At 27.4% G+C, this 20,504-nt stretch overlaps 1 protein-coding gene across 6 annotated transcripts in view; it reads left to right on the top strand.

The window, feature by feature from the left end:
* The window catches only part of LOC107446668 (A-type potassium channel modulatory protein KCNIP1), a 197,124-nt gene that overhangs the window by 23,545 nt on the left and 153,075 nt on the right, over positions 1-20,504 (top strand). For 4 of the 6 annotated variants that reach the window (XM_071187431.2, XM_071187429.2, XM_071187430.2 and 1 more), the window contains exon 2: positions 7,164-7,268. The exons of the other annotated variants lie outside the window; for them this stretch is intronic. In XM_071187431.2, coding sequence (XP_071043532.1) covers positions 7,164-7,268 — 105 coding nt within the window. The remainder of the gene's footprint in view (positions 1-7,163; positions 7,269-20,504) is intronic. 6 annotated transcript variants of the gene reach the window in all.

The raw sequence follows: 20,504 nt of genomic DNA, 5'->3' as shown, positions 1-20,504 counted from the left end.
GCATAAATATTAGATAATTTAATTTAGAACATTAAAGAAGTATTTTTCCGAGAATTCTTCGTAAAATTTAATTCTTAGATTAATTATAAATATTTCCTAGAGCTATTTCCTAAGATGATTTGCAATGCTTTATTTAATTGTACTTATAATCAAAGACGCATCGTTCATTTTATCATAATAAAAATTGTTATAATCTTATTAGAAATAAAGATTTCCACATGTACTGTTAATTGATTAATTAAATTTATTTAAGATTTGAATATTCCAAATAAGTCACTAAATGTCTTTGAATTTATTTTTTTTCTAACCAGCATTGAACATCTGAGCTATTTTTGAGTTGAAGACCATCACTGTTCAAATCTGTAGCCTAGTTATTTTAAACTCATTCCAGAATACAAGGAAACTCCTGAATCAAACTAGCCTTCACGGAAGATTTTTTGGAAACACGCATTTAAACAAGATGGAGAGGGAAAACACGAAAACCGTCCTCTGTTAGCCTGACGGCAAAATGATCCCTCTACCACTGATGTTACATATTTAAAATAGAATGATTTCCAAATATTTCAAAAAAAATGTTATGTTGTCAGTATAATTATCTCTCTCTATAGATGTTGTTTTAAGAGGAAAATGAACAGCACGTTTATAGAAAGCAATTCGAAACAATCGAATCAATATACGAAACAGTCCACACTGATATAAAATCAGTGTTCAATGCAGTTTTGATGAATTACGGACCATCAAACTAACACTGTGAAAAATTCTGTATCATAATCAGTACTTTTTACCATAAAAACCATTTTTACCGAAATATGTTACGATACAAGAAGTCTAAAATACCGCAATTTTTAGTGATAATTAAAGAAAAGGGCATTATTTGTGGCATTTTTTTAACTTTAAACTCTCCATGCGTCATTTTTTAATTTGAGAAAACATTTTTAATTTGTGTAACCAAAGAGCCACCGTTTAAGTAAACAATTTTCGTTTTAATTTATATTTTAAATGGCACTTTATAAGAAAAGATTTCGCCTATTATTTGGATATCTATGATGAAAGTGATTATTTCACCGTAATGAAATTATACTTTTGTGTGTAAAACATCTTAATAAATATACTGATCTCTTTCAAAATTTGCAGCGATATGTACTTCAACAGATTACGAAAACATTTTGAGAAATTAAATCTTATTATTCACAGTTTCGATCATATAAACCCAGTATTTTGACCCTACTTTAATGCTGCGCGAATAGCTGCGCGGGATTATTTGATAAAAATTGTAAAACAAAAATGAAGAATACGTATATTTCAGATTGAATTTTATCGTCGACCAGGCAACTGTCCAACGGTAGTTTTGTTTTTTGACAGTACATTTATGGTAAAAGAATAGTAATAAGAATCGGATTGATTGGATTTTTTTTTTATCATGATCGTCTCCATATAGCCATTGGCAACACTCTGGGAGAACTCCCATGGGAAGAACCGAATATTGTATTTTCGCAGCCAGATTCGTTAATTGAACTAAATCTTTTCGTCCTACTCCTACTAGTTCTTTCCTTTTCGAATGAGAGAGGTTCTTTAGAACAGTGATTTCTGACCGATGGTCCTTTGGGATAGATTTGTATTTGTCTAGAGGAGAAAATGTGCGATATTTCGCTGCTTATGTGAAAAAAAATATTTAGTTTATAGAAATATACCTAAACCCTTTTTAAATGGCTATAAAAATCTGTTTTATAGATTAAAATACAACCTTTTTTAATTTTAAAAATGAATTATATTTATTGAAAAAAATCAGAGATAAAGGAATATTTACCAAAACAATAGTATAATATCTTCTATACTAAGCAAGATATCAAAACTTCAGGGTGTTTCTTTAATGCTGTAGTAATTAGTGAAGGAGCAAGCAAAATTTTTAATCAAAAAGGATTAAACTATTTGTGCTCGAAACGTAACAATTGATCAAGACAGAGAAACAGAGGACGATCTGACAAACCCTCATTTTCGGTGATCAGCTTACATCAGAATGGCGTCAAATGTATCTTACAGTAAGTATTCCAACTATATAAAGAATCTTCTAGTAAGTTCACTTTCTTGAGGATAGTTTTAGCACCTTGTTGGCTGCCGGTTACAAATTGAAACCACTTATTTTTGCCATTAATATATATACTAGTTCTTATCTTATAAAATGAATAATTTGCTGTTTTTTCTTATCAATCGCTTTAAATTTTGCAACATGTAGAGAAAAGCATATTATGAAAATCTTTATGGTTTCTTGACTAAAATTTTCGTCCAAATTTTTTGTTCCTCGAAAGGTTAAAATAATGGGCTTGAAAAAACTCTCCATCTGGTTCAATGATTGGATGTAAAACAAATATGAATAGCAAACTGATTTTGCATCATTTCTGGGTTAATCTTACTCCTATTAGTTTTTATAAGGTGCTAGAAAGTTTGATATTTTGAATGTTATTTTTGGTTTTTCTGTTTATCGCATATATCTACAACTAAGGGGTCAAATCTAAAATGTAATTGCCAAAAATAAAGCTTGTTTACTGAAAAATTTAACGTAATTCAATCAGCTATTTATTTTTTAATTTATTTTAATTTATTTAAAATCTTAAAATTTTTTGTGCATGTACGTACGTTTATAGTTAATAAACATTTGCATAACGTAAGACGTAAGCTAAGTAATATTTTTCCGATTGCAAAATGTCTGTCGCACCCTTCTCATATTTTTTCGTTTATATTGCTCGTATTGCATTCAAATTGCAAGAGCAGTTTTTTTAAAAATTTGTGTTAGACATTTGAATTTTCCAATGACTGTTTTAAATTTTATGACCCATTAAAATTTGCATGGAGCAAGCTACTTGATTAAAAGGGTTACTTTTTTCTGAATTTTATTGTTAAAAATTGTTATTTTTTGACAAACTTAGAAAATATTTCAAATAATGATGCATTTTATCTGCTCTTTTAATCAAATTTTAATGCTGTAATTTTTGAAAGACAAATTAAAAAAACTTTGAGAATTCTAATTTAAAAAAAACCTAAAGGATGTTTTTAGTTTTCTAATCATTTAACTAATAGCCATTTATAGTTTTAGAACCATTGATAGTTTTAGAAGCTTCATTTCTTCAGAGTGTTTTGCTTAGTGTTTTTACATTTTTCTTTCTCAGTTTTTAATTTCTAATGTATAGTAAAAATATTATTTATCAGAACCCTCCTGCCTTAAAAATGATTACTTCGGTTCCTGTTGCAATTTATTTTTGGTCAATTGTAATAGTTAAGAGCCAATAATAAAAACTATCCGATAATACTAATTAAACCTACATTTCTCCTAGACAAAAAAAAAAACAATTAGGCAATGTATTTACTCAACAGTAAAAGGTTTTCACTTTTACTTAATTCATCAAATGTTCTAGTTCATAGTTTGAATTGTGTTTAAATCAGACTCTTAAATTTATTTTAAGAATTTACTAAGTTCATTTGATTACATATAATTCATAGTTATGCATGATAATAGTTTGATTTAATAAAATATCTTTGCAATAATCTTTTGCCTCTGAGAAGTTCAAATTAATTTATTCAAAAACTGAAATATTTACTTGTTTTTTTTAAAATCTTTTAATTAAAATGTTTTTATTCGCATGAAAGATCTGGTTATATTTTATATATTTTTTATGACAAACGACGACAATTTTCTTCATAACCTTTAAAACATAACATTCATATCTCTTATAAATATATTTTTAACTTTTAAATTATTTTAACATTGAAAGCAATCAAAATCATTTAAATAAAGTAATTTAATTATATTGGAATTAAAACAAAAACTGAGCAAAAGATTTTTCTAACGAAACTGAAGAATTTTATATTAAAACTTTTAAAAAAGCTTTAAGAGGTTGGTATCTAGTAGGTTTGAAGTCACTACAATCATTTTGTTTAAATAATCTGAAAGTTTATTTTTCCTGCGTTTTGCACTTTTAACATTTGTTTTTAAAGTAAGACTTAATGTTTCTTTTAGACGAAAAAATTTAGAATGTAAGACATGAAATTTTTTTATGACATGTTCCTGCATGTTCCACAATCGGAAAACAATTATGGTCAAACGACCGGAATATGATGAAATTTATCGTGTCCCTATGGACACACCAAAAAATTTTTACGGAAGCACTTTAATAATAGTTTTAGTAAAATTAACTATAAAATATGGATTTATAATAAGGGGTACAATTTTATAATTGTGATAAAATTTTATCGCAATTCCATAGAGTATGGCACGAAAACCATTTATTTGGTAAAATTTATTTTTCAGTTTTGTGCTTCTTATTAAATATGCGGTAATAAGACCGATAATTTTGAAAACCAGAATTTTCGTTAAACCTTTACTCATATGAACGGAAAAATTACCAAATGAATGGCTTAAAGTTCCATATGTTTAGGTTTTACTAACCAGAAGTATGTTTTATTTTACTGGAAATTTCATTATCATACTGTACAGTAATTGTATCAGAATTTTTTTCTCTGTGAGGTATAGTTACAAAATTGTTTTATAACGGGTTTCAAAAGCTCTTGTTTTGTTAAGAGTTTATTTTAAATAAGCATCACTACAAGTTTTCAGATTCTGTTAGTGAAAAGAAAAAAAGGATTATTTGAAAATTGCAAACAAAAACAATTCAGTAAATATATCGCATTGTAAAGTAATTATCGATAAGGAATATTAAAGCAGAAGAAATTTTTCTTTGTGACAATGAAATTCATTATTGCAGTAAATTTTTTAATCCATAAATTCTCTTTTGATATCAGATGCTTGTAACTGAACTGATTATAAGGATGCAACTAAATGAACTTGAAATAATGAATGAACTTGAAATGAATGAAAAAAAAGATTGGAAAAGTTCACGGTTATCTGTAAAGTAGTTTTAAAATTTACATGATAATTTTTTTATCATTTTACAGACTTGTTTTAGGTATATTTGTGTAAGTATGACGTAATTGAATAAAGCCAATGCAACCGTGGCTACATTGGACAAACTAAACGTGCTTTAAAATTTAGACTCAAGGAACATAATATATATGTCCATTATCAAGAATGCCAGAAATCATCAATTGCTACACATTGTTCGAATCTTGGGCATGAATTCAATTTCGACAAACCCAAAATTATTTCCACTCCAGACGCATCTGCTCATTTTGATACCCTGGAATCTTGTTTTATTCATATGAGTGCTAATTCCTTTGTTAACGACATTAGTTCCTCACAAACTGTCCATAGCGCTTGGAGATGCATTTTCCCCTCTCGACCACTGTGATTTTTCTTGCTCTGTTTTTCATCTCTTTCTCTCTCGGCTACTGTGGCCTTTCTAGTTTCGTTTCTTATCTGTATTTTTCCATTTCTTGTTGGCAACTTTACTCTTTTATTTCAGCTCTCTTTTTCTTCTTCTCTTGGCAAGACTTGAAAATGTGCTCCTGTTTTTGAGCGCTTGAGGCACGCAGATTGTTATTTTCTATTTATATACTTTTGAAGAGAATGAACCTTTAAATCAAGTAATATAACACGCAATGTTTAAGGAATTTTGGTTTTGCTTTATAGATTTTTATTAAAATATTTTTTGGTTATTTTAATTTTAAGTATAAAAGATATTTCTATTTTAAATAGTTAGCTTATTTTAAAAAAAAAATTATTTTGAATTTTCCATGTCACTTTTTTCTCATTTTACTCTATACCCTAAACACACAATGCCAAGAGTGTTTTGATTTAAACTTAAAGATTTTCATTAAATTGGATTTTTGGTTATTTTTATTTTAAGTAAATTAGCTATTTTTATTTTAAATAATTATTTTGTTTTTAAGTAAGTAAGCTTAAGAATTTGCAAATAATTTTTTCATCGCTTTCTCGAATCTCTATGGTTTAGGTATTTTTGTAAAAGTATAACACAAACAAATTTTTAATTTTTTAATTTTTTTTAAATATAGCCTTAAAATTTTATTATAAAAGATTTTCGGCTTTTTTTAATAATTCTATTTACTTATTATTAAACTTAGTCACTTTAAAATAAAAAAAAATACGTTTTGTGAACTTCTGATAATTACAATTGGCAAATTAATACCTACAATATAAAATATTTTCCTGTATTAGAACACCAAAAAAGATGACAACTACTTTACACCAAAGTGGCGTTCCCCTACACTAAAATTAAAGAATAGTTCCTGATGCTGTGAAACACCTAAAATGTTATTTTACACTTCTTGATGCTCAAAGTAACAGCCACCTACCAATATGTTCGTTACTTAGTAACTCTAAAATTCATAATTACAGTAAACTATGATACACATAAGAATCATTAAAGTTATTTTTACGAAACAATATAAAATAAGAGTCTGTAATTTAAGTTGCATGCATGCACTAATTCCTTTTATAAAATGAGTTTGCAAATGAAACGTACACGTGGCAGCACGAATATTAAGATAAATTCAAACTAGGCATAACTAAGCAGGAGAGGACAGAAATTATACATTATAAAATTATTTAATACGGTTTACAGGGACTTGAAAATTAAAATATAATTATTCTTATTACACAACTAAAAACATACATGCATATTTTTGAACGGTGAACTTTAGTTTCTGCAGATGAAAAGCAATATTGAAGGCATCAGCAAATATCGCCCCTCGGTGTTGATAGTAAATAATTATAGGAGGAACTTGCCAGGTTCTGAAGTTTTCGGATGCGAAAATATTGAAAATTTGGTGTAAAGGCAAGTGATCTTGGTGTAAACTTTTAATATTTTTTATGTTTAGAACTTTCATACACCTTTTAAATTGTATAAGGTGCATAAGGTGTTCGATTTGGTTTCAACTTGAAAAAATGTGTAACTTTACACAACTTTTAGGGTTTTTCAGTATAAAATTCGGGGAAATTTCACACCATAGTTTTTACAGTGTAACAGCCTAATCTATTTATAAAGTAATAATCGAATTTTCATGTATTATGCTACATATTACATGATACGACATGCCCTCCCAGTATGTCTTAATTTAACATAAAAATGAAATCTCATACAAAAAATTAATTTTTATTAAACATGCACTCAATTTTAAAATAGTTAGAATTAATTCAGAAAAATTTTTTTAACTGAAAAAACATATTTTGATATCGTCATTTATATTTTTAGGTGACGGCCATATGCTTCCGCCTCCTGAAATATTGTTTTCAAATCGATATCCTCCACCGTTAAACGACAGTGTTAAGATACCCGAAAATATTCAACTAAACACTGGTAAGTGTTCGATTTTCTCCAAAATTTTTTTAAATAAAGTAGAGCGAAATTATATTGAAAAATAAAATAACAAAAAAATATCTGGAAGCTTTTCGAATATTTTGGCAATATTTTCCCCCTATTTATGCTATTGAAATGCATTGAAAACTCATAACTACAGCTTAATAGTTACACTGTAAAAATGAATACTCAAATTTCCTGAATCTTCATTTTTGACGAAACCGTTTCCTGGTATATGCTCCAAGAGAACAGTTCATTAAAGTGACGAAATGATTATCATCACTTTTTTATGGAGACGAGTTTCGTCAAAAGTAAATAAATGTTTCATACATCTACTTTTTTTTGTATCTCATGGATGATTGACGGATGTAATCATCTATTGTTGATAGAGTCAAAGCGTAGGTGAAACTCTGTCATCCCAGAAACGCAAGAAAGACAGATAGAAGCGGAATCTTCCTGGCATGAAGCTTAACTCCTTAACCACCATACAGCTTTGTTAGCTTATTTCGTAATAATAGTTTCGATCATCTAGTCTTCATTCTATATAACGATCTCCCACAATGTACTGCAATGAGGTTTTAGTTGCGAAAGCATTTTCTTCTTATATTTGAGAGTCATATTATTAAGAATAGAATTAGAAAATTGTTCCAGTTTCAAACCACAGTAGTTCTGTGTTGATGTCATTTATTTTTCATGCTCGGAAAATATTCGTAAATGTCTAAAAAAATCACATATATTATTTAATTTCAAATGAAATGAATATAAACTTTATAAAAGTTTTATTTTCTTAACACTTAAAACTTTGATCGTATTTTGAATTAAATTGAACACGCAAACAATTTCCGTCTCAAGTTGAGTTTTAAAGACAGAAATAAACTAGTCTTAACTCTCATTGAATTTAAAGATTCTTATCTAGTTTACTTTCTCAGAAGCTTATTGCCATCGATTCAGTAGGAAAGGGAATAAATGAGCTCTTTTCCTGAAATTAAAGGAAACTACACTCACTCTTTTGATTATCTCTTCAGTTTCGACTCCAGATTAATTTCTGAATCTCTAGACTTTCCAGAGACTCAGTGAAAATAATTACTTAATACTGAAGTTTGTGTGGGAGCAAAGCAAGAAGAAAAACTGCCTTGGTACTAGAGTTTGTTTAAAAAAATGAAAAAAGAAGAAATGAAAAAACATGTCCATAGAAAGTATAACTTCGTAGTGTTAAGAACTAAGTGATGTTTTGTTTACTTTCAAAACTTTCTTAACTTTATTTTTATTTCAATAACTTTTAAAATTTATTTTTATAGATTGTAGAAATTAGACAGATGTATATCTTCGTAAAATTATATACCGATGCTACCCATTAAAGAGACTGAGCATTGTTGCATACTTAGAAGGTCAGAAGGGGCTAGTCTGGCCCCTCCCAGATTGTTTGTACATAGATCAATTAGAAATGCAAAATCTTAATATATAATCATAATCAATTTAAAAAGAAATATATTAGAGACTCAGTCATCGAAAATAGTATTTTATTCGATTTGATTAACGAGGGATATCTGATTAAACAGATCACTGAAATTTCAATTATGCTTAACCATTACTTTCTTAGATAATAGAGTTTCCTTTTCTCGATAAACAATAGCTGAATATATGTGAAATTCTTTTGCTATATATATATATATATTCCTATACTTACGCTAAGGCATGAATAATGAAATGGGCACTTAAATAGGATCAATTCATACGAAGTCAGAAATACTAAATTATTTCAGTAAGTTAATTTTTAAATAGTAACGGAGTAATAATAGTACGGAGTAATAAAAGACAAGAGGGGCCAAAATGGCCCCAGTCGTCTTTCTAGTGTTAATGAACATATTACTTAAAAAAAATTTAAACAATTTTACACTGAATACTGAACCAAAACAATTTTTTTCCCGAATTAAGTGACAATATTCTAACTTATTCGTTATTACTATTAATATACATGATTCAGAAGATATGTATTTAATAATGGAAGAAAAAAAAGAATTAAATTGAATTAGTAGCTGAAGTAACAAGTTTGGGGCATCTTTGTCAACTATTAAATTTTGCCAATTATAATTCATCTTTGCCAATTATTAATTTTGCCAAAATTTTCTTTATATCTAAATATATAAAAGGTGAATTACATTTTTAGCAAAATTCCTTCGGAAGTTACCTGCATGTAATCTGTTAACTCAAACCAGATTTAGTATGGAAATATCGAAGAACAGTGAGAAGAAAGTCAAAGGGTCGAACTGAAAGAGGAGAAATATAATTTTAAACTTTGCTCCCTCTAATTTACTTCTTTCTTCCGTTTAACTACATGAATTTGCGCAAACATAAAAAGATTTTTTGATATCCAGAGCTTGCGCAATATTGATCTAAGTCGAAGAAAGTTTCAAGCCGAAGGGAGAGGTATGATATATTTCTCTAATATTGCTAAAATAAGCAATGAAGTAGAATGTTTTTGCTTACTCGCAATACATTATTGCTTTCCGAATAAGCATTGAACTACCTATTTCATAAACATTTATTTTTTATTTTTTTATTAAAAACCTCGTGTCTTCGTTAATGAAATTTTAACCAGATTTAGATTTAAGCTAAATTAACTTACTTAAAATATATTTTTTTCATTTATAACGCATCACCATATAGAGTAGGCTGCTTCGTGATAAAATTTAAAAATTATTAAAAACTAAGAAAAGGGGGCTCTCTTTTGAGAATCTATATTTTAGTGAATCATACATTGTGAATCTAATATTATTTAATTATGACGAATAATAAGAATCTTTAAAAATACGAAATTATTCCGTTACGATATTGTTTGAATAAATAAGTAGAATTTCCGATCTGCATTTTTAAAATAAAATAATTAAAATTTACGTTTGGCTGAGAACCTAGTAAAAGAAAGGCGTCTGATATGCGATAGTTCCCTGTATGCATCGCTCGTATTGCAGTAAAAGGAGACGGTGAACTCAACCAGAAATAATTTAAAATGCATGTGAAGATTGTTTGAAGGCGACAGCGAGAAAACAGAGGCTTTCGAATGGCTTAAGTGCGAGCATGGATGATGTTTGTGTTTTTAAATTTGATCAGTGAAGTGCAATACTTTCAGTCAAATATGAGTGAATACTCTGTTATGTTTAATAAATATTTTTTTCTGAAAATATTGTCTAGAAACAATCGTAGTTCAAGATAATATCAATTAGAGCTTACTTATTTTTACAACTGGCATTGTCTTGGTTCCATTCTATTATATGTTAGGACACTCTTTCTAGATTTGGCTGATTTGTTAACATATATAGGGGAGTGTCTATACAATTTCATATGTATAGAATATTTTTTCAAGTCAATTGGCTATCGGACATTAATTGTTATATTAAAAAAAGATTATTTTCAAAGTTTCAAGTATTTATGCAGCTGGTAACATGGTAAACAATAGTTTTGAAAATATGTTGAATACAGTAGTCATGAAATTAAGAAAAATTGGCTAAATGTTTCGATTAAACTTCACTTTAATAATAAAAAAATAATTTTTTCTATACATACAGCATTAAAGTATGTAGTCTTAAGTTAATTTGCACAAAAAAAGAAGTTTATATGAGAAAAATTGTTCGAGTAATTACAAATTTACAAAAAAATTGGATTTCGGGTAGCTCCGCTCACATGAATGTCGGGTATCACCGCCCAATTTTATTTCGTCGATAAATGTACGGTTACGAAGACTATTATTTTATTGCTTCAAATTTGAATGTTATATGCATTTTTAAAAACAAATATTGTTGTTATTAAATGATTGCTATTAAATGATAAAATTCACTAAAAGTATATAAATATGTAATAAATAAAATAATTTTGTGATAAAAATGATAAATGAGGTTTATCTATTGTCAATACATTGGTCATTTTCATTTACACTTGAAAAAACAGTAAAAAAACGTAATTTTTGTAACTGGGCGGGGCTACTCGACACATTTTGAAAAGAGCTGAAAAACAAGTTTTTTTAAATTACTATTTTTTTAAGTTAAACTATTCTTTTTGGTTCATTCTTTTTGCATTATTTAATTAGATGATAAAATAATAGAAACATGCAAAAATATTGATTATTACTCAATATTATACAGAAATATAAGGAATACTCCGTAAGTGGGCGGGGCTACCCGACTCTCCCCTATATATATCTTTTGTTTTTTAGAAAATGCTGCAGTGGTTTTTCCCGTCGAATTTTGGCAAATTCGATCGATCCCTAATGGTTTGCTCACTCATATGCACATTAGATACAAAACTATGAATATCATAATGATTGGTTATAATCAAATATGAATTTCAAGAAATATATTACGAATTTTTTCCTATAATATCGTACAGTGAATTTGCTGTTACAATTCTGTACATCAAAATAAGTATAATTTTGAATTCGTCATTCTATGCAAATTAAGTACAATTTTGGATTCGACATTCGATGCAAAGTAAGTAACGTTAGCGATACGACATTTTACGATGTAGTAAATATAATTTATTTACGATATTCTTTGATAAAAAAGTAAACATTTCAGTTGCATTATTGTACTGGAAATTCGGTACTAATTCTGCTCGGATATTGCAATACTTTCATAATGATATCTTTTAAAAATTTAAACCTGTTAGGCGTCATAGCAAGTAGAAATTAAGTAACCTGTGCTTGCTAACTTTTGTTTATAAGTTTAAACATGAATAGGACATAATTTAAGTGGCATAAGCACTAATTGTAATATTTTTTAAATCTTGGAATTGCTTAAATTATTTAATATTTATTTTATTTATATTATTTACTATTTATTTTATTTATATTATTTACTATTTATTTCATTTATATTATTTACTATTTATTCTATTTATATTATTTACTATTTATTTTATTTATATTATTTACTATTTATTTTATTTATATTATTTATTTATTTTATTTATATTATTTACTTATTTTATTTATATTATTTACTATTTATTTTATTTATATTATTTATTTATTTTATTTATATTATTTACTATTTATTTTATATTATTTATTTATTTTATTTATTTATTTCATTTATATTATTTGGTGAGTGATAGATTGTTTGAAGATCTGTTCAAGCCATTATTACTCAGTAATAATCTGCAATAGGTTGATACGTATGAAAAAGTGTTAAAAGATCTCGATTCCAAGATCATAAAAATCGAAAATAATTGGAACTCATTGGAATATATCATATATTTTTGGTATATATTTTGTGGGTAAATGATTCTTTTAATCTTGTATAATATTCCAATAAATCTGATAATTTGATAAAATTATAATTTTATCAAATTAATGACCATAGAAGTGCTGATTTTATTTATTGTAATATATGTATAAAAGTTACGCACCAACCTTATACGTATCGAGCTATTTTTTTTAAAATTTTTATCAAGAAAATCAATAGGGGAAATTTTTCGTGATTATTTTTTGTTTTCTCTGATTCTCCATGGATCATTCCGCATGGTATCTCTGTAATAAAACAAGGGGGATATCTTCAATCACAATCACAATAAAGTTGCAAAATTATATGAGACATTTCATTTTGCACAAAGGCTTTAAACTACTGCAGTTGTTTTTAAATTAAAGTAATTTACTGAATCTCTGTAAGAATGTAATCTACCAATATATATAAGTATAATCTCCATAATAAAACCAGCTGCTAAATAAGCTAATAGGTATAACAATCGCGCAATAACAACATTTAACTTTCATCATTTGTGTAATTTGTAATTGTCAATTTTAGTAATTTTGTTTGTAATTGGTAATTTTCTTAAATTGTTTTTGTATGTACTAACTTTTTCCCTTTTAGAAGCCTCAACAGACGGGCTTAGTAGGTCTGTAGGGTTGTAGGATTAGGCACTAGGTGCCCAGGACTGCACACGCGTCTTCTGGGTGACGGCTGCGTGGTTTGCGCGTCCAACAGGCCTGGGCCCTGACGACCTCCGGAAGTGCAGGGGATGTAGATTTACGCAGAGGTCCGCGAAAAGTCGAAATCCCGCTTCGCGGGTCGGCTGACCGGCTGCGGTGACCAAACTACTGCAGTAAGCGTAGAAAATTGATTTTGAAACTTTTAAAAAATATGAAAAACCGGTTACAATAATGACGATATAATTATCTCTGAAGTAACACTTAATAGAAGTGTATAACAAAAAGTCGCGTTCCAGATGCGGAAAATTACTAATTAATTTGCATGGAAAATACAATGATAATAATTACAATATCGTGTTAATGAATTATTTTATATTATTCTTCATGCTTTTGTTGCCTTAAAACATCAATGATATAAGTTATGTCAATAATTAAATAACTTCAAGTCATCAACTTATAATTTATTTAATTGTTTGAGCTTTGGTCAACTTTTTCCTTGTTCCCACCAATGTGCGACGATACTGAGACTTCGATGCTACTAAGCAGATCTGAAATGAAACTTAATATATGCATTATGTAGATAATATGTCTAAAGTTTTTGTTGAAAAAAAATTGAAATCTTGTCTGTCTGTGGCACTGTAATGAAGCAAAAAGTAAGGGAGCTGTTCAAAAATCGGAGTAACCGAAAGTTTTAGTTATTGACAGCGTGTATGCTCTATGTGTACTCTGTAATAAATGACTGTAAATTCTATAGAAAAACTATTTAAAGATAAATACATATATTTCTTTTTTTTCAGCAGTATTTATTTTTTTACAGATTTTTTTTCCGTATAATTGACTGTTAAAAACTGTTTGTCACAAAACATTTTTTTCACTGTTTTTGACCCTATTTATATGCGGATTCAAATTCCGGTTTCTACCATGCAGTTTTGCTTAGATGACTTTATCTTATTGCAAACCATTTTACGATTGATTTATAAACACGCACTTACTTTTCAAAAATTTATTTTATGGTTTTTAACATCGTATAAATTGTGAGTCGAATTGATTCTCTATCTTATTATTATCTGTCTTTAGATATAATTTTTCAGTAAGCTAAGCTGCCAGACATTTTTATAAGAGTGGGCCAGTATAGTTTTAACCGTTTTTACACTTTAATATAATTTTAATTAGTAATACTTTTAAGATAAAAGACACTTTAAGCTACTTCTTCATAACCAAACACGAAAGCTGTCATATCTCTGGTGACAGAGCTCTGGCCTCTGATTGAGGGCACCTGGGTTTGAACCCCAGAGCTCTCGACCCACACTGACTACAATGCTGTAATGGAGATTTGATAGTGGTCTTTTTAAAAAACAACAGAGCTTATTTATAATAATAATAGAATTTATCAAATAAACAGAGTTTTTTTAATAACAGTAATTATCTGCTTAAAAAACAGGCGTACATTTTTAAATTACACTATGTGTCTGAAAATTTAGTAAATTTAACAGATTTTTTTTAATAGCAGTAATTATCCGCTTAAAAACAGGCGTACATTTTTAAATTACACTATTTGTCTGTAAATTTAGTAAATTTAACAGATTTTTTTTACTGTATGTACATTGTCTGGTAACATATTCTGAGAGCGTTTCGTAATATATATGACAAAACACGAATTCGTATTTTATATATATATATATATATATATATATATATATATATATATATATATATATATATATATATATATATATATATATATATATATATATATATATATATATATATATATATATATGTATATGCTAATTTCATTTAAATAGACATCAATAGACAAGGAGTTCAAGATAAATTAGTAGACATTTAAACAATTATCAATGCTGAAATGTATAAAATTATCCTTAACAGTAAGTTTCGCTTAACAAAAAGAAAAAGATTCGAATTGTGTGAACGATCCCTAAAAAATATAACTTAATCATACCTTATTCCTCAAAGTGTATATTCAGTCACGTGCACATCACAAAGGATGCTGCTTGAAAGAAAAAGCAAGAAAGTTCACGAAAGAAACAAATTTGCGAAAGGAGAAACAAATTCATTTTGGCTCAGAATACTAAAATCTTGAGAAAATCCTGTTATGATGGAAGAATTTAAATTTAGTTATGATCACTGCTATAGTATATATCATATCTGTTTGAGATAGAAAATTCTTTACCTGCTGATATAGATATAAAAAAGAAATGTATTTTATTAATTTTATCTTCTATTTGTTAAGCATTACACATAAGTTTTCAATTACTAAATTCTAAGTAATTCGAAATAATATTTCTAAAATACTCATATAAAGAAACTTATTATTTTAATAATAATGCAGTTATTTTTAAAGAGGAATATAATAGTAGACATGCATACTGATATTGTTTAAACATACTGAATCAATGAATAACATGCTGTATTAAACTTTAATTCTTTTCAATGTATTTCTTTACTGTTAGAGGTTTGACAAAAAGAATAAAGGAATAATAACTAAAATAGTCTTTTCTTCATTCGTTTTTTTTCTTCTTTGAAATAGAAATCGGCTATTGACGTTTTCCAAAAAAGTACTATAGTGGAAAATCATGTCATCCATCTTTAACAAATTGCTCCAAAGCGATGGAACAGTCAAGACAAAGACGCTAGACCTATGAGGTTGTACTTACAGAATCAAGCAGTCAAATAGTCGAAACTGAGCCACATTCTTATGAGCAGGCTAGTCGGAAATGGCATTTGATCAGAGATCTCCCCATTCTTCCGTAAAAGTTCTTTTTCTTAATTGTGTAGGGAAATTTGTTAAACTTTGCGTCTCATAGTTATTTTTAAATCTGGAAAAGGCATCCCATTATTGTTGTCTAAGTGCGTGAGGTTATTCTTTTTGGAAAATCATCCCTCATTTCTTATAATTCCGCAGTGCCCTGAAACTCATTGGTCAGTGACAGTTTTACCCAATTGATGTGATTTAAGAATGGAGTTTGGTAGTTTTAGGCATCAAAAGAAGATGGTTATCAATAAGTTATATAGAACAAAAAACCTCTCTTGAATCAGAAAAGATAGCGACATTCATAAATGTGTCAAGGAAATAGGAAATTTGTTCCAAAGTGACACAAATAGCATTAGTTTTTCCATCGTGTGCTGTACTGGAAGTACCCATAGGAATATAATACGTGAAAAGGTTGCAAAAATATTTCAGCACTGCACTGAGCTATTTCTATTTAAAGGAACTATTAATGAAAACCCTTGACCTGTGAGGTTCATTGCGTCCAGTAAACTGCTAATAGTATTTCATAGATCTTACCTTCATAATAATGCTAGCAAAATGAAATATCTTATAACTTTTTAAAGAAATTTTATTGCTTTATAATTAACTCAGTCCATATTAAAACAAATGCTTATGAACAACTTTGTGAACTTGAAAAAAGAAATTTGTGAATTCAAATACTCTTTGTTGTAGCAGTGTTCAATTTTTAATTTCAAAAATTTTGTGTTTTCAACATTTATTTATTTTTAAACTTTAAGCACTTTATCATAAACATGCTTTATTACTTTTTTTTCAAAACTATGCTAAAATCTGAAAAAAAATTGATTAACTTAAAAAAAAAGTAATTTAATGCTCTTAAACATAAGCCGATTATAAAACAAAACACATTCTGGGCATTAAATACAAGTTGTTTGCGGGTAAGCAAATTTATTCTTTTTCGTAAGCATTACTTTAAAAATAAATAACTAACTAAATGCGTATTAAACACCTTTACGTAGTTAAGTAGTTTTTAATCAATATTTTCGATTGTTTTTTCTTTTTTTAAAAAAATAAAATTTATAAAATATCTTGATATAGTATCTGTTTAGAAAAGAGAACACTTTATGGGTGACATAGAGAACTCATTTCTAACTATTTATTTCTTACGTTTTCAAGCAAACTTCCTGAAATGCTGATTTTAATAATCTTTTCCTTGAAAATATAATCTTGGATTTAGGGTTTGATTTTGACGAAGCTAATTTATTTATGCAGACGATATTTAATTTATGAAATAAGACAAAAAACATACTTTCTTCAAAAAGAGGAAGGGGGAAGAGTTTTGACGATATTTGAAAAATATAGTGCCACTTGTTTAGTCGGACGAACGATAAAAAAATTGAGTCAATTAATGATAATTATACATCTTGTGTGTTTTGCTTCTTCTCTGGAACTATTTATTATATTTTTATTTATAAATTAACAAAACTTTTTTCGAATTATACGGTAAATTCTTTTTTACTTCTTTATATAACGTAAATTATAATAAGGACATCCAAAATAAGTCATAAAGCTTCGAAGTCATACAATTCAATGATATATATTTAGATTTAAATTTTTCAAAATCTATTCTATCGGGTAAGTTCAAATTTTGTATTTTCTTTTATTTCTAGTTTATAAATTTATGCAAAATAAAAATGTGATCAAGTTTCAATTAAAGTTTTTCTATGTATGATTTAATAATAAAAAATTATAAATACATAAAACAATTATTTTTCGCGTAGGATTATTGTGTGTTAATAAAATATTTGGAAAAAGTAATATTAACTAAAAAGGGATAAAAGGAGGGGAGCTACTTTCTATTAAGTTGATGGCATCTTCAAATTATTGTCTGATATAAATGATGATCTTATTTCCCGAGAAATGGAATTTTTGAAATACTACATTTTTAAATTCGATTTCTGAGAAATTATTCGATCGATTTCCCTCAAATTTTATATTTTGCAATGTAAAATTATATTCTTTAAAATGATCTAAAAATTGTATACCTTACAATTCAAAATGTTTTCTTCTAATGTTAAATAAAAAAAAGAAGTGAAAAATTTTTACTAAGAGTTTTTTTACGTGGACATATCCTTGGATTAAATAAGTTTTATAATTGTGTGCGAACATTTTTCAATTCGCTTAAAAAGTTTTCGATACAAGGGGAAATAAGGAAAAAATAAAATAGCCATTAAAGGATCTAAACTTTGGGCGGCTCTCCTGACCAAACAATTGTGGCCATATTTCCCAGACTGAGGCTGCAGGTCAAAAATCCGAATCCGTCGAAAAAAGGCAAGTTGATTCAAAGAAAGTATGCTTTTGTGTCCGATTTCGTAACTTAAAATTTCGTCTACACTAATTAATTACCATATTTGAGTTCACTTCCTCGATCCATTAAGATTGAATAATAGAACGTGAAGATCTGATCTTTAAATAAATAGTTATTCAGGGTGGTCCGTTTTTTATTTTGCGCACTGCGCATATACAAACTCATGAAATTACACAAGATTTGCTTGGTTATCTGAAAAATATTTTTGTACATTTGCAGACTAAATTATTTCTACGAAACTGATACAAATTAACAATCGCGAGAAATGTTATATTAATTGGTTTACTTGTTTCTTCAAATATCATGACAGAGTATTATAAATAAGTTGTTTCCATACATTTGCACCTATAATTCTGAATATCATTTCTGAGTTAATTCTGTGTACTTTCTGCATATCTCTCATTCACTTGAAAATCATACTTATAGGCTTATAACATTTGTTGACATTCGTCGTATCATTTCTTTCGTTCCATGACATTTTGTCCAGCCATTTTGGTTTTGTCGTTTTGGTCTCGTTCCTGCTTGCCGTTTTGTACCGTCGTTTCAGTCTCTTTGTCGTTTTGGTTAAATTGCCATTGTGATCGCTTCCCGATTCAGTTCCGTTACGAATTCGATTCGTCGATTATTATTTAGACATTTCATTCAATTTCTTACATATTTATTTTATTACAGGGTTATGTTTCAATGGCCCTAAAAATAATTTTTTTAGTTTATTAAATTAGTTATTTATTAGTTCCAGTGACAGGAAATTAGGAATTTTTAATAGTTATTAAGTACATAAAATTTATTAAGTATGAAATGAAACTTCTAAATTATTAAGAATATTTACGAGAGATTTCCCACGATTTTATAATGGATTAGCGAAAAATAGTTTTATGTTTCATTGAAAATTATCCATTTTTGTATTCTATTTTTCATGTAATTATGTTAATTATTATGCAATAATATATTATTATTGTAAAGCTCAGTAAATAAATAAATATGGATTTCTGTGCTAACTACTTCCATGTGATGTAATTTGGAAACTCTTTTAAAATAATTTCTACCCTGAAAAAATATGTCTAAAAAGAGTCTAAATGTTTGGAACCAAAAATTAATGAAATTGAAATAATGGTCATTACAAGGAAAATTTTTCATATTTGTTAAAATTTTTCAAATTTCAATACTTGACAGAGAAACACAAAATTGCCAAATGGGACTGAAATAGACCAAATTGTAGCGAAATAGTTAAACCAAAACGGCAATGGGACTGGAATAGCGGGACCTAAAAGCTCATGCTTTGCATATTTTATATGCATCATATTGAAGAAAAACATAATAAATGATTTTTAACAAGCTGTACTTTATGAAAATCTCCAAGATATTAAGATATGTATTTAATGTTTGGGCAAGTGGTCATTTGAAAAAAATAAAAAAAAGTTAAAATTCAAACTAAAAAGATTCCGTTAATACAAGTTATACTATGACTAGAATTTATTCTCAAAAACTATTTTTTTTCCGAAATCATAGAAACTCGTCGAAAGGGATTGAAAAAAGAAAAACGGCTGTTTAAGTCAACAAACTGAAGCCAAGGTTACTTGGCAACGTTACGTGTACCGCGTAAATAATAAAAATCTGATATTTCTATGAAATATTCAGTTTAAGGTGTCATTCACGTTAAAATGAAATTTGAGCTTTAGACGTCTACGAATTCCCGGGATTATTAAAAATGTATCTTAATATAATAGTAATTTTTACCCTAAGCGATGTTTAATGTAAGATTTTTAAGGATTTTTTTATTATTATTATATAAATTAAAACTAAGGAAAATCTATTTTCGATCTTATTTATTAAATTAAAATTAAATAAATATCTAAAAAATTCAACGAAATTAAATTTAATAAAACTCAAACAGATAATTTTTGATTAAGCTTTAAAAAATGATGTTTATCAAAATTTAAAAAAAGTGATATTTAATAATGTTATAAAAATTATTTTAAATAAAATTCAAGTTAATGATATTTAATAAGTTCAATTTAAACAATATGTAATAAAATTAAAATAAGGAATATTTAATGAAGTTTATCGAAATGATATTAGATCAGTTCTAAAATAATTATTTCGAATTATTTTTGGAGAAATTAAAAATTCTAGTTTGTTTGTTTTGCATGTTTTAAGGTTGAAATTTAGTATTATTGCAATAAAAAAATAAGAATG

Source organism: Parasteatoda tepidariorum, chromosome 11 (assembly GCF_982258835.1).
Source record: "Parasteatoda tepidariorum strain Cologne lab strain chromosome 11, Ptep-v5.0, whole genome shotgun sequence".
NCBI classification, from domain to species: Eukaryota; Metazoa; Arthropoda; class Arachnida; order Araneae; family Theridiidae; genus Parasteatoda; species Parasteatoda tepidariorum.
Note: the sequence above shows the minus strand (reverse complement) of the source record. Positions and strands in the feature narration are given on the sequence as shown.